Source organism: Hyperoodon ampullatus, assembly GCF_949752795.1.
Source record: "Hyperoodon ampullatus genome assembly, chromosome: 14".
In the NCBI taxonomy this organism is placed as follows: Eukaryota; Metazoa; Chordata; class Mammalia; order Artiodactyla; family Ziphiidae; genus Hyperoodon; species Hyperoodon ampullatus.
The window spans coordinates 72,256,677-72,272,447 of record NC_136927.1 but is presented as its reverse complement, the minus strand read 5'-3'; the positions used below and the strand labels follow the sequence as shown (position 1 = coordinate 72,272,447).

General features: G+C 42.3%; 1 protein-coding gene across 1 annotated transcript in view; it reads right to left on the bottom strand.

The window, feature by feature from the left end:
* The window catches only part of IFT52 (intraflagellar transport 52), a gene marked incomplete at its 5' end in the record, with an annotated part of 32,886 nt that extends 17,552 nt beyond the window's left edge, over positions 1 to 15,334 (bottom strand). The window contains 7 exons of the mRNA XM_079719973.1: positions 1,362 to 1,488; positions 5,772 to 5,843; positions 6,900 to 6,975; positions 7,269 to 7,398; positions 11,660 to 11,747; positions 12,422 to 12,546; positions 15,314 to 15,334. Of these exons, the coding sequence (XP_079576099.1) occupies positions 1,362 to 1,488; positions 5,772 to 5,843; positions 6,900 to 6,975; positions 7,269 to 7,398; positions 11,660 to 11,747; positions 12,422 to 12,546; positions 15,314 to 15,334 (639 nt within the window). The remainder of the gene's footprint in view (positions 1 to 1,361; positions 1,489 to 5,771; positions 5,844 to 6,899; positions 6,976 to 7,268; positions 7,399 to 11,659; positions 11,748 to 12,421; positions 12,547 to 15,313) is intronic.
* Positions 15,335 to 15,771: the final 437 nt, after the last annotated feature.

The window sequence follows — 15,771 nt, the reverse complement described above, 5'->3', positions numbered from 1 at the left end:
GACTGAAAGCCTATCAGGAGGAGAAAATGGGCTTTAAATAGCTAGGCAATGAGCACATGATAATCTCATGAATTCTAGAAGAATCACCACACTTAGCACAGAATTCTGTACCCAACAGATGCTCCATAAAAATCCACTGATTAAGCCACGTAAAATCTCTGTGCACAGTTAAAAAATCAAGTAATTATAACAGTTCTAGTATTATACTACCAGAGGCCCCTTAAGATGGTGTCTCATTACTTTTGTGCCTATAAACAGACATGTAATGTAAAGTTATTTCCACATCTTGAATCATTTAATAACATGTTAATTTGGGTTTTTTTGGCCATGCCATGGGGCATGCGGGATCTTAGCTCCCAGACCAGGGATCGAAACTGTGCCCCTTGCGGTGGAAGCACAGAGTCTTAATCACTAGACCACCAGGGAAGTGCAATAACACTTTAATTTTAAAACAGTATTTCCTGCTGTTTAGGAGAGACTAACTACCATTAATAACTATACCAATTTTGTCTAAATATCATCTTTCAAACGCAGCATAGACATTTATTTACTTCCTAATAAAAATGACATCAGAGCTTTTAAATATGAGATGGAAAAGTAATACTTAGGTCCCACAAAGAAAAATAGAATCATGTGTAGCTAGAGACATGCAAGTCTCTGGAGAAAAACTGAGAGGTCAGCTGGTGAATTCCAAGTCTTGGTAGACAGATGAAGGTGAATTCAGCAAACATGAATTAAAAGGCAGTGGATACGTGGGGTGATAATGAGGACGGCTGTGTCCTCTGCGACCACCTGTTCCCACATTTTGTGGGGTTTCCAGGATGAGAACTGAACAACTAGTCTTCTGGTATGTTTTCCTGGGATACACTAAAATACCAGCAGCACAATTCTGTGCACTGTGGTATAGGTTGCTAACTCAACCTTTCTCTGAATGGATTCTCTTACACTGAGGGTGAGAGCTGGTAGTCAGAGACAGTTATACTACAGTAGCCTCATGCTACAGTGGAAAGGCTTTGGATCTAGAATAAGAGCTAGGTATAGTCTTGACTCCATCAATGACTGGACAATCCACTGTTTCCCCATAAGTAAAATGTAGTTCATTGAAATCCTACTTCACAGGACCATTGTGAAGACCAATGAGAAAATATGGGAGTTCCCTGGTGGTCCAGTGGTTAGGACTCCAAGCTTCCACTGCAGGGGGCACGAGTTCAATCCCTGGTCGGGGAACTAAGATCCCACATAGTGGCACAGCCAAAAAAAAAAAAAAGAGAAAATATATGAAACCCCATGGAAACTAAAGTAGTTCTTACTATTTCAGTAATAAAAATTACATATCCACCCTTATCTAAGAAAGGCTGTACCTTCGAGTGATAGAAAGCCAGGATGGGTCTGTTAAGTGGGAAACAGACAGAGCCTGTGGACAGAACAGCCACTGCTGGTTTCATGACACTCAATGTGGCACCAAAAGGATAGACAAAGGTGAGAGCCCTGAAAGAAATAAAGAAATATTCAAGGTTTTTTTTAATGAATAAAAAATTTTTGAAGATAATCTCAGTGTTTCTTGAGCAAGTCACAATCAAACAGAAAATATTCTATAAGCTTTGGTTTGTTAACTTAAAATTAGTATCACTCTAGCTACAGGTTTAATAAAGCATTTTAAGAAATGTGAGTATAACTTAACAATTTACAATCGTACGTGTAAATGACTGTACCTGGAAGAACTAAAGTAGCCCCAACGGAGGAAGAGGAAGAAGAGGGGGCCTCATCTCAGAACTGCACCAGAGCTACACATGAGCCTGCTCTGTGCAACAATGTCTTAGATGTAAATACATTCCTCTCCCTTATAAATGTGACTGATGTTATCTCTAAGAATGAGTGTCTGTCATCAGAAGGGTATGCTACCTGTTGAGCGCTTATATCAATAGAGGCATATATTTATCGCACATTGGACACTTTTACACAGACCTGCTTTGGAGTCCCCCCTCTACTCTCCACTGTCCTAGCAAAGACTGCGAGTGTCTTGAGTGAATCAGTACCTGGGGCAATGTACTCCTAGAAAGGGTGTGGGATGGAGGGGATAAGGGTGGGGTGCAGACCTAGGGGAGGCCAACCCCTGCAGGAGAGGCTAGGGTTTTGTGAAAGAAAAATGGAGCTCTGCAAAGGTATTTGTTGGAAGGAAGTGTCCTCAGAAAGGAGAGAAACGGGAATCTTAAAACCAAAGCATACAACTGGAAACCGGGGCAGGGGGGAGGGGGAATGGGCAGCGGGAATACCCATGAAGAGTTCCTTATGAAGATTTTAATTTTCCTTTCTCTTAGACCATTCTTCTTAGCTTAAGTTTTAAATTATTTCCTTCCAGTGTTAGTTTTCCCCATCCCTTCAGTAAAGTCTCACCTACCACTATGACTTCTGTGTCTCATCGTGGTTGAGAAGTGGTACCTGCCCCGTGTTCCCCATTCTCCTCCTCCGCCCCTACCCCAGTAGTATCCCAGTAAGGGGTGTGCAGCCCATGATTTCCAGGACAAGAACAGAAAAAAATGGAGCAGTTGCCAAGGAGGAAGAAAAGGTAAGTGGGAGAAATAGTTCTGTGGATGTCAGGGCACATCCTTCCCCACACCTTCCCCAAATGCACTCAAGGGAGATAATTCTTAAGGAGGAAGGTAGAATGGTTATATGACGGAAATTGTCAAGCTATCATTTACACTCCTCTATTTCTTTTATTATTACTAAGAAATCAATCAGACTGACATTTTGATAAGACTTTAAGCATAAGGTTAAACACCCACCCCCAAAACAAAGACAGGACTTTTCCTAACCAAGTGTGAATGAGTAAGATTAGCTGGGAGAGTGTATGCCTGGAAGAGAGAACAGATATGTGAAGGCCCTAAGGTGAGAGAGAGCTTGGCATACTTAAGGACTTAGAACAAAGTCAGTGCAGCTACGGCTGAGTAAGAGAAGGAAAAAGGGACATGATAAAAAATGGGGCTAAATGAGAGCTTGAGACTCCATCAGGTCAAGATATTTCAAAGCACAGAGCAGGACTGCTTATCCCACCTCAAAGCCTCCCAAGACACTGTGCTGCTTCCGGGACGACCCAGGAAATTAACAACCTGCCATCTGCCCTTCACGACAACTACTGAGGAAGTAATGACGGTCACATCACAGGTAAGGTACACTGCCCTCTACCTTACAGAGCACTTCCACAAGCACTGCCACACTGGAGTTTCCCAAGAACTTTGTAAGATTAATACTGTCCCCATTACACAGATATGGCAACTGAAGCTAAGAGTTACTTTGCCCTGGGTCACCCTGCAAGTAAGGCATGAAGTCAGGAACTTCTAAATCCTTCTAACTCCATGTCCACAGCTCTTTCATTTATTCACCAAGAATCAGATTGTGATTCTTGAATGTCAAAAATGTCAACTCATGATATATGTTGCTATACATTTTCCCCTTTATGACTTTACCTTGGTTTCACACTAAGAAAGGTCTTTTGTACTCTAAGATTACAAAACATTCACCTATAGTTTCTTTTAGTGCTTTTTATGGTTTCATTTTTAATATTTAAAGATTTAATCTATCTGAAGTATATTTTGGGGTGTGGCATGAAAATGGAAATGTTTTTCCAAATGATTAGCCAAAATTATACCAGGGCTTCCCTGGTGGCGCAGTGGTAGAGAGTCCGCCTGCCAATGCAGGGGAAACGGGTTCGTGCCCCAGTCCGGGAAGATCCCACATGCCGCGGAGCGGCTGGGCCCGTGAGCCATGGCTACTGAGCCTGCACGTCTGGAGCCTGTGCCCCGCAACAGGAGAGGCCACAACAGTGAGAGGCCGGTGTACCGCAAAAAAAAAAAAAAAAAAAAAAATTATACCATTCATTCCCCAATAATTTGAAATGTCACTTTAACTATAAACTAATAACCCCTACCTTCCACATATTTTGGATCTGATTCTAATTTTTTAATTTATTTTTCACTATTTCTGTATTAGTATCACATTATTCTAACTACTAGAGCTTTGTAATATGCTTTAATTATATAAAAACATTCAACTTCTATGGGGCAAAATAACCCAAAGTAAAAAGGTAAACTGGGAAAAAACATTTGCAACACATGGAGGTCTTATAAGTGAATAAGAAAAGATAAACCATCAATAGAAAAACAGGCAAAAAAGCAGTGAGCAGGAAACTCACAGAATAAATACAATCAGCCAGTAGACTTTAAAAGCCATCCCATTCATAATAATCAAAGAATTGGGGCTTCCCTGGTGGCACAGTGGTTAAGAATCCGCCTGCCAATGCAGGGGACACGGGTTCGAGCCCTGGCCCAGGAAGATCCCACATACCGCGGAGCAACTAATCCCGTGCACCACAACTACTGAGCCTGCGCTCTAGAGCCCGCGTGCCTAGAGCCTGTGCTCCCAACAAGAGAAGCCACCGCAATGAGAAGCCCGCACACCGCAATGGAGAGTAGCCCCCGCTCTCCGCAACTAGAGAAAGCCCACGAACAGCAACGAAGACCCAACGCAGCCAAATATAAAATAAATAAAAATAAATAAATTTATTAGAAAAAAGAATTGCAAGTTAAAATAAAGTGGTATCATTTTCAACAGAATATTCCATGCTGGCAATAGAGGGAAGGGGGGCACGTTCATAGGGACTGTAAATGTTACAAAAGCCTGGAGGGTGACTTGGCAATGCATCACATTTGGCAATGCATCGACTGGAAGACCTCTGACCCAGAAATCTGAATGCTAAGAATCTGGCCTACTAAGATATTAGCATTAAGTGCACAAATTGTACATACAAAGACGTTCACTTTGTGCTTTGTTATTTATAATATAAAACTGTTTATAATAACAGTAAGGAAAAGAAGTTAAGAGTACAGGCCCTAGAGCAGACTGCCTAGGTTTGAAACTCAGTTCTGACACTTACTAGTCAAGTGAGCTTGGGCAATTAAACTGTTATCTTGTCAACAACCTTATAGGTGGTTGTGAGGATTAAATGAGGTAATAATACATGCCTGTGACACAGTAAGTGCTCAATAAATGTTAGGTGGTATTATGAAAGCAAAATATTATCAACTACCTAAATGTTCAATAATAGGAGATTGATTAGATTAGGATACATCCAGTTTAATCCAGTCATAAAAAGGATAAAGTACCTCTTTTTTTTTTTTTTTTTTTTTTTTTTTGCGGTACGCGGGCCTCTCACTGTTGTGGCCTCTCCCATTGCAGAGCACAGGCTCTGGATGCGCAGGCTCAGCGGCCATGGCTCACGGGCCCAGCCGCTCCACGGCATGTGGGATCCTCCCGGACCGGGGCATGAACCCGTGTCCCCTAAATCGGCAGGCAAACTCCCAACCACTGTGCCACCAGGGAAGCCCATACCTCTATTTTTATATATGAAAAAAAATCAAAAAATCTGAATACTTTTTTTTTTTTTTTTTTGGCCACACAGTGCGGCATGCAGGATTTTAGTTCCCTGACCAGGGATTGAACCCGTGCCCCCTGCAGTGGAAGCACGGAGTCTTAACCGCTGGACCGCCAGGGAATTCCCGAAAAAAATCTAAATACAGTTAAGAAGGATTATCTTTGGGGAGAGGGGCATGGATTTACACTGGAGGACTTCTGTTTTCTTCCTTTTGAACTGATCAATCTGGTTTTTGGTGAGAATTACTTTTGTAATCAGAAATGAAAATGCTTCGCTTTGAAAAAGAAAACTCTTCAAATGGCAAATATGTCCCCTTCAGGTGGCCTCAGAAAACACTCACTGGGCATTGTTTCCACTGCTCTCCTCTTCAATGATCCCAGGCACTGCCTTCCCTGCAGCTCGGCTAATTTCCCTTGAAGAAAAAAATTAAAATCTAGTAAACAAAAAAATTTAGGAATTTCACAATCCATTCATTAATAGTAACTATGAATTAGATACAAGTACTGTGCAGACTTGCTCAAAATACCATTCTTAAAAATCAAATAAAGGTATTCCTACACACCTACATCTCTTTTGGGAAGCCTGCAAAAGTTAACATGAAAATATAAGAATCAGTTCCTCTTTCTTGAGTCCTGAGGGAAAGGTCCAAATACGTACTAGACCCGCATTCTAGTCCTGTGTTCTAGACTCTCTATCTTCAGACCCAGCAGAGTACCTGGCAAGTTCAAGTGTGGAATGAATCATTTGGAATTTAGGGAAAAGCTCCCAGAAGGCCCCTGTTGTTGCCCCCTCATGCATTCATTTCTCACTTTCTCAAAGCTCTTAATTTATGTTTTAGGATCCAATGGATGAGAAAAAACTGACTTCATCCTAGGTTCCAGGGGTGGAGAATATGACATAACTGTGCCACCAGGGCATTCTATGCCCTCTGTCACAGCAAACCCGAGGTCTACTATTGCTGGGAATGCTGGGACCAAGGCATACACTCTTGCCCTAAATGGTGTGGCATGAGGATACAAATTTGGGAACTGTTAAAACTAGTCAGCTCCCCCCCACAGGAGAGCAGAGCTAAGAGAACTGCAGAGAAATGGAACTGCAGCCCTGATTACCTGACGAATATTACAGTCAATCCACACCCAAAGCCTGCCCTAGCTCTCGACTTTTCAATGACATGAATCAATAAAGTCTCTGTATTGTTTAATCCCATCCGAATAGGGTTTTCTTTACTTGCAACTGAATGTATTCTAACCATCAAAAAGGTGATGTGGAGTAAGGTTTCAAAAGACGCGAGGAATGTAATATGATGGATGAGAAGTAACATAATAAACTATGATATAATAAAATTTTTTAAAAAGGCAAGAAAGGAAAAAGGGCCAGAGAAAGGAACGTGTGAGAAGGGAGAAGGGAAGAGTCACGTAGGAAAGAGGAGAGTCATTGGCAAAGTCATTTCTGTTTTCAATATGCTTACCTATTCAAGACTCCATTGGAAACTAGAGCTTCTTTAGGATGGAAATACTTATAATATACATTTCTAACCACAGCATCTTTAAGGGAAAAAGAGAGGAAGGTGCTTCTTAGATTAGAAGTAAGTTTGATATTATAGACACATACAAATTTTGACCTGAAAGGAATCCTGGAACTATATTCCAATCTCTCTCAATTTATAAATGGAAGAAGCTTAGCACTAGAAAATTCAGACTGCCGGTGAGGCCAGAATCCTGGACCATGCACCCTCACAGCCCAGGGCTTTTTCCATTGTACTATTAGGCCTAGAGGACTACGACATAAATAATAAACAGGAAATTACTGCCTCTATTAAAACAATAATAATAATTACCATTATTAACCATGATTCCATATTCTTCTAGGAGGAAGTTAATGTTGGTGTCAAATCTGGATTCCCCACCCTCTCCTAGCATCACAAGGATATCTCCACCGCCATCAAGGTACTTCTTCAGGACTTCAAACTACACAAAGAAAAAGAAACAATCTATGAATATACCTCAAAGACTTTTATCCAAACTACTATGAATAAGACCTTAACCAGGGACTTCCCTGGTGGCACAGTGGTTAAGAATCCTCCTGCCAATGCAGGGGACACGGGTTCAAGCCCTGGTCTGAGAAGATCCCACATGCCACGGAGCAACTAAGCCCATGTGCCACAACTACTGAGCCCACGCGCCACAACTACTGAAGCCCATGTGCCCTAGAGCCCGTGCTCTGCAACAAGAGAAGCCACTGCAATGAGAAACCTGTGCACCGCAATGAAGAGCAGCCCCCACCTGCTGCAACTAGAGAAAGCTTGCACGCAGCAACGAAGACCCAACACAGCCAAAAAAAAAAAGACCTTAACTAGATGATAAAGAAACAACTTAAAATCTATAAAGGCACTTAAACGTAAATCTATATTAATATAATATAAAATTTACTCTCTGTGTAGGGTTTCCACACTTGTCTTTAGTATAAAGCTCCAAAATACTCAAACTGAAATGACATTTTCCAAGTTGACTATCTGGACAGCAAACCAAAAGTGGAAAACTATTAGCTAAAGGAAGCTCACAGGTCTCCTCCAATCAGCAGCATCCCTGGTCTTTACCTACTAGATGCTAGTTGTACCCACCCTCTCTGGACAATCAAAAATGTCTCCAGATGTTGCCAAATGTCCCCTGGGGTTGGGGGAGGGGGTGTGGAGTGAGCAAAACCATCCCTGTTTGAAAACTATTGATAGAGATCATACCTTTTCCTCACTGCCAGCCAAGGATTATCAGGAGAAAGGCATTTCATACCATCTCTCAGGGACGAATTCTGTTCAAGTCACTGACTGATCAAACCACATAAGAAAGGCATGCTGTCTACCTATCTTTTGGAAAGCTCTCTTGCTTTCACAAAGCTGGGGAGAGAAGAAAATCTAGTGCTGATTTTGTTGACCTAGCCTAAGAACACCTGGGGTGGGCGGTCTAGACCAACAGTCTCTCAACTTTCTTCAAGCACCCCATCAGAAAAAAATTTGAATGTGCGCTCCAATACATATAGAAAGTCTGTATATTTGTATCATTACAAAATATACTCCCCAAGGAATTCCCTGGCAGTCCAGTGGTTAGGACTCTGTGCTTTCACTGCCGAGGGCCCGGGTTTAATCCCTGGTTGGGGAACTAAGATCCTGCAAGCCGCGCGGCGTGGCCAAAAACAAAACAAAACAAAAACTCCCCAAAAGAACGTTTTTAAGGATGATAAAGATATGAATAATTTCCTTCTGGCACCCCAGTGGTTCATCACATGCATCTCACTTGGGAAACCACTGTTCCAAAGCAGCTCTGCTACAGCACGGCCCTCTTGCTCTTGCACACAACCTGGATTTGCTTCTCTCCCCCAATCCCCTAAATATAGAAAATACAGTGCAACAGTTAACATCGCCATGATGGCTTGCTCCCAAATGAGACAAAACTTCACAGATTCTGGACTCCACACAATAGGCTGTCCCATTCATGGTGATTCTACATACTTAGATTTACATTTAGCCTTTGTTTCAAAATGGCAAATGTAAAGAAGTGTTCTAAGTGTATGTAAGTTCAAGGATTAACACACTAAAACATACATATTCTTCTAGAGTATATATGCCCATACATTTACAATATGAAGTTCATAGGTTTTCTTTTTAATAAATCATCTCCCTTTAATATAGTCAGAGCATCAACTTTTTTTTAAAAATAGTGATGAGTTACATTATCTATGCTTTTCAATTCAGTATGATAAAGGGGCATTTGTAATAAGGTGGCCCTTGATCTGACAGGGTTGGGAAGCATGGTGTGGGCTGCTGGAGATAACTGAATACCACCACTAAGCGAGTGTGATGAGCCAGTGCAGGTGAGGTGGGAAACGGGAAGACTCTGAATTCAGCCTCGCCTCTAGCTTGATTCTTGCATCTAATGTCAGACATATGATGTCTGTTCTGTCACAGAAGTTTCTGGAGGACAACATCAAAGAGGGATCACATAGCCCTTGAGGTGTGAACTGACCCTTTACGAGTCCTCAGAGACCAGCAACGATGACCAGGAAAGCGGTGATCTCTGCCCTGGATGAAGACTTCTGCTGACCACTAGGATCAGCCCAGTGGAAGCATAAAAACACAAGAGGATGTTGGTTCTTAGGAAGAAGCTAAACGCTTTTCTCCCTTTCCTTCCCGCCTCACTCCAACTCTAAAGAGAAAACGTGGTGCCAGGGGCTGGTCTGGTGAGAGAACATTAGGCTAAAGTTCCAAAGAACAAAATCTGCCTCTCAAGGGACCCTTGTCTTTTGGAAGCCACTGCTTCCCATCCCTGAAAGCCTGAAAAAAGGTTTGGCCTGGCGCTCATCTCCTCTTGGAAAAAGACCCAGGCATGGGTCTCTGGCCCTCTCTCTGGATGCCCTGGCCTTCCTGAGGCTGCCTGCTCCTTGGCCTAGACGGGGACACCTCTCCTTCCTCCCTAGCTGGAGAAGAGAGGTGGAAGAGAAACTATCAGAGTGTGGGACCAAAGCCCAACAGTATTCCTTTGCAGGCCACTGCCCGCTGTGTGTACTTTCCGTGGGGTCTCATGGGGTAGGAGTGGCTGGTCACCTCCACATTCCCAGTGATAATTCCTGCTCCTCCTCTCAATTAACCTGATTAAATAGTTATGTCTCCCTCCATGCCCCTCCCAGATGAGAGGGTGGCCTTGCAGTCAGGTTGAGAAAAAACAGGACGACAGGGGCTTCCCTGGTGGCGCAGTGGTTGAGAATCTGCCTGCTAATGCAGGGGACACAGGTTCGAGCCCTGATCTGGGAAGATCCCACATGCCGCGGAGCAACTGGGCCGGTGAGCCACAACTACTGAGCCTGCGCGTCTGGAGCCTGTGCTCCACAACAAGAGAGGCCGCGATAGTGGGGGGCCCGCGCACCGCGATGAAGAGTGGCCCCCGCCTGCCACAACTAGAGAAAGCCCTCGCACAGAAACGAAGACCCAACACAGCAAAAAATAAATTAATTAATTAATAAACTCCTACCTTCAACATCTAAAAAAAAAAAAAAAAAGGACAATAGGAATGCTCCCCTGTGGACCCCTCCCCGTGGCCTCACCCAAAGTAAGAGAAGGAGACCTTGGACACCTAAGTCTAAGGACCACACCGGCCCCGCCCTGCCTCCTCCCCACAACCCTCCCAGAACACCAAGCACTTCCAAGTCTCTGTGAGAAAGGCTCTTGCTATGTTCTGGGTTTTTTGCTTTTTTAACTGTGGTAAAATATACATAACATACAATCTACCCTCTTAACTACTTTTAAGTGTACAGTTCAGTAAAGTTAAGTACATTCACAATGTTGTACAAACAATCTACAGAACTCTTCACCTTGCAAAACAAAACCTTCATACCCATTACAAAGTAACTCCGTCTCCCTCCTCCCTCTAGGTCCTGGCAACTACCACTTTAACCTTCTATGAATCTGATTACTCTAGGTACACCACATGAATGGTACCATACAGCGTTTGCCCTTTTGTAACTGACTTATTTCACTTAGCATAATGTCCTCAAGATTCATGCATGTTGCGGCAAGTACCAGAACTGCCTTCTTTCTTAAGACTGAGTAATAATTCATTGATATATTGATCCCATTTTATTTATCATCTATTGGTGGACACCTGCGTTGCTTCTACCTTTTGGCTACTGTGAATAATGCTGTGATGAACATGGGTGTACAAACCTCTTTGAGACCCTGCTTTCCATTCTTTTGAATATATATCCAGAAGTGGGATTGCTGGATCATATAATTCTATTTTTAATTTTTTGAGGGACCGCCATACTGTTTTCCATAGTGGCTGCACCATTTTACCTTTCCACCAATAGTGCACAAGGGTTCCAATTTCTCCACATCTTTGCCAACACTTGTTATTTTTGTTTGGGTTTTACACTTAACGATTCTTTGCCTATCCATGAAATAGAATAAAAAACAGCTTAATTTTAAATGGAATTTTCCTATTTTTAAAGCAAAAACATAGAAAAGAAGTATGGTTAATACTGAGTTAGCCTCTGCACTATGTGTCTGGCACTTAACATGCATTAACTCAGTTATTCATCACAACAACTCCATGATGAAGAAAGAGATGAAGTGACCACCTTAAGGCAACACAGTCAAGTGGTGAAGAGGGATTTAAGCCCGGGATTTCAGAGCCCATGCTCCTAACTATCTCACTACATTTCTTCTTTATGGATATTTCTTACCTCAGCTGCAGTAAATTTTTCCCTTGGCCCTGCTGTAATCCACAGCTTCACCCCAGTTAGCTTCTCAGATGTAATTTCATCTTTTAAGCTAGAAATATGATTTTAAAAGCAAGTGTTAGATCCATTATTTAAACCAATTTATGAGCTATTGTAGCATCTAGACTGTATGGAATCAGAGGCTACAGAGGCACAGAAATGAAGGGATTTAGAGGTACCTGGTCCAGCCTCTCTCCCAAAGTGAGAATCCCCTCTAATAGGTCTGCCCCAGAGTCATCAGCCTGTGCTCAAGCACTACCTATAAGCCAAGGTGTCCAAATTAAACCACACTAGAGCGTAAAGAAGTCCTCCAACTACTAATTCAATCAGCTCTACCATTAGCTTGTATAATTACACATCCTTTACCCATTAAGAAAAACCACACACACACACACACACACACACACACACGGATATTTTCATTTTTCCTTTCCCTAAAGTACTGACCCAAGTTAAAATATGGGGAAAGCCTCTAACCTCTTAAAAGCTTGCATATGTATAAGTGGAATAATTACTTGATTTGTGATTTGGGGGACCACTTAATAATATGCTAATTGCCAATTTTTGAAAGATATGTTTTAATAATCATTTATTTATTTCTGAACCACCTTTAAATGGAATTCCTCCCACTTAAACAATCTATTTTACATAAGAAAATAAAGACTTTTCAGTGTTATCAGTAGGCTGTTATCATCATTTAGAAGGGAAAACAATTCACTCGGTCACCTCTGAATCTTCCAATTACTCCGAAGTCTTTTCTGCATGGATTTATAGCCATTGCTGGTGGTAAATACTTCCTTTTTGCATGCATTGAAAAGAATGGTGCTCCGAAGCTCTTTCTCCATGGTCACCTTATGGAAAAAAGAAGGGATCAGAAAAAAGGGAAACAATAAACAATATTCCAAAAGAAAGACCCTAAAAGGAACCAATAGTCTACTTCTTATAATTCATTAAGAAAAGGTGGGCTTCCCTGGTGGCGCAGTGGTTAAGAATCCGCCTGCCAATGCAGGGAACACAGGTTCAAGCCCTGGTCTGGGAAGATCCCACATGCCGCGGAGCAACTAAGCCTGTGCACCACAACTACTGAGCCTGTGCTTTAGAGCCTGCGAGCCACAACTACTGAAGCCTGCACGCCTAGAGCCCGTGCTCCACAACAAGAGAAGCCACCGCGGTGAGAAGCCCGCGCAACTCAAAGAAAAGTAGCCCCTGCTCGGCGCAACTAGAGAAAGCCCGTGCACAGCAACGAAGACCCAATGGAGCCAAAAAATAAACAAACAAATTAATTAATTAATTAAATCTATTTTTTAAAAAGGTACACAGCTGCAACTTAGCTACAATTTCCCTACAATTCAAAGGCTGAAAGTGAAATGAATAATCACGGCTGCAGAAACCCAAGGCAAACCCTGGGTTTCCCATCAGCCCACTTCCATGGCCCTGCCCTGCCATCACACTACCATGTGGGGAACCATGTTTCCAACCTGATTCCTCACTGCTAACTACTGTTAAATGTGGGGTATAGTTCTCTAAATTTTGTTTATACATATGGTAACTTATAGTTTTATTTACTAAACAGGACCATATGCACTATTCTGCAACACACTTTTTTCACCTAACCTGTATCTTTCACATCTTTCCATGTCACTATATATGGATCTACCACTTTTTTTTTTTAAACTGCTGCACAGCATTCCATTTTATGGATGTACTGACATTTATGTAACCACTCATATACTGATTGACATGTTTTTTTCCCCAAATTTTTGCTAGTAAAATACTACAAACATCATCTTTGAACATGATGTTTTTGTGCACTTTGCATATCTATAGAATAAATTCCTACCTGTTGAATGGCTAAGTAAATTATTTCCAAATTGCCCTCCAAAATATTGTACTAATTTTTACTTCCACTAACGCTAATACATTTCTGTTTCCACACAATTCTATTTTTAATTTTTTTATCTTTGCTAATAAGATAGGCAAAAAATCCTTATTATTTTAATTTGTACTTTGAAATTAGTGAGATGGCCATCTTTCACTGTTTATATTGGCCACTTGTATTTCTTCTGATTTTCTTGTTCATATACTCTGCTATTGGATTTAAAATTTTTCTAATTGATCATTAAATAAAGACTTCCATAAGTTTATTTGTCTTTAGAGTTAGCTGCTGGCAGTTTTTTTGGTTCAGTTTGCTTGAATTTTGCAGGCCACACAGAAAGTTTTAAGTTTTATAGAGTCGAAGGCATTAATCTTTTCCTTTCTGGCTTCTGGATTGCATGACATATTTAGAAGAGTTTTTATTTTTTAATTAATTTATTTATTCATTTATTTTTGGCTGCGTTGGGCCTTCGTTGCTGCACGCGGGCTTCCTCTAGTTGCGGCAAGTGGGGGCTACTCTTCGTTGCGGTGCGCCGGCTTCTCATTGCGGTGGCTTCTCTTGTTGCAGAGCACGGGCTCTAGGCGCGTGGGCTTCAGTAGTTGCAGCACATGAGCTCAGCAGTTGTGGTGCATGGGCTTAGTTGCTCCACGGCATGTGGGATCTTTCCGGACCAGGGCTTGAACCTGTGTCCCCTGCATTGGCAGGCGGGTTCTTAACCACTGAGCCACCAGGGAAGCCCTTTAGAAGAGTTTTTACCATGCTAAGATTATAAGTACATCCAACAATGCTTTCTCCTAGCACTTTTATGATGTCAAACTTTTTAAGACTTAAATTTTAGTCCATTTGGACTTTATTTTGGTGCTTTAATTTTGTTATTGTTTTAATTACTAGCAAGCTGCCTGACACCAATCCATCCTTTCTATGCTAATTTAAAATACCACCTTGCCTATATAATAAATCCCTAAAAACTGAATTTTATTATGAATTCTATATGTTGTATGTGCCTGTAAGTTCCTGCCCAGTTCCATACTATTTTAATTACTACAGGTTTATAATATGTATGTTATAATACTTGGTGGTGTTGATACGAGCTAATCTCTCTTATTACTCTTAAGTTTTAGAATTTTTCTCGTTAGTCCCACATATTTATTTTTTAGGTTGAACTTTAAAATCATTTTGTCAGGTTAAAAAAAAAATCCCCCCAGGATCCCACCCCAGCTATCTTTTCATGTTCCATTCCATCCATGCCTATGCTTATTTTCACTGTGTGTACGTACAACATTGTATTCTGCCTTCTGATTAGGTTAGTGGTTGCGTGGTTATGCCATAATAAACTCAATCTTCATGAGCATCTTTTCAATGTTTACCATCGTAGACCCTACTGAAATGTACATATTTCTGCTTCTGCCATTAATTATTTTTGCCGTAGGACAGATTCCTAAGAGCAGAATTCCTAGAAAAAGGGGGCGGAACTAGGATGTCACATTATGTTTTCTTGTACAATGCTCTTTCATACTCAGCAGGATGACTAAACATCTCCCAGCCGAAGGCGAGTTAGATTCGAGCGCAGTCTGAGGTCCGGGATCCGGGCCTATATCTGCGGCTCCCCCCCCGCTTTTACTTTACCCTAGCGGACCTCGATTTTCTCTAAGACGGGCCCAGCGGCCTCGAGGACAGTCCGGCGAGGCCCTCGCCAATTCCCAACACCTCGGCCGGCCCTCCACGGTCGGAATCCGTCTTACCTGCGGCCCAGTGACCACCATCTTCACCTGACGCCGCCCAGCATCCCGCTGTCAGGTATCCAAGGCCGCTTAGCAACTGCGGAGGCAAAGCTGCGCGCTGGAAGGGCGTGGACCCGAGCGTGGAACTACCTCCGGAGCGACGTGATGACGACAAGACGGAAGAGGCCGATTTACCTAGCTAGCGAGGAGGGAGAAGTATGGCTGGGGGCAGGGGGCGGGACTAATGTGGGACTGTACCATTATTTAAGATGAGGGGTAAATCCAAATAGAATGTGGATTAACTTTAGGCCAAAGATAAACTCATTTCATTTTCTCATTTAATATCCAGTCTCATTAAAGCCTGATAAAAATGATAGGCCTAAAGGGCCCAAACTTCGCCCCACCCTGAGGGAGGAGACTAGTGGAGGCTTCCGGCGGAGAGTGCGGAAGGCCCAGCCTTGATCCCAAGGGCGCAGGCG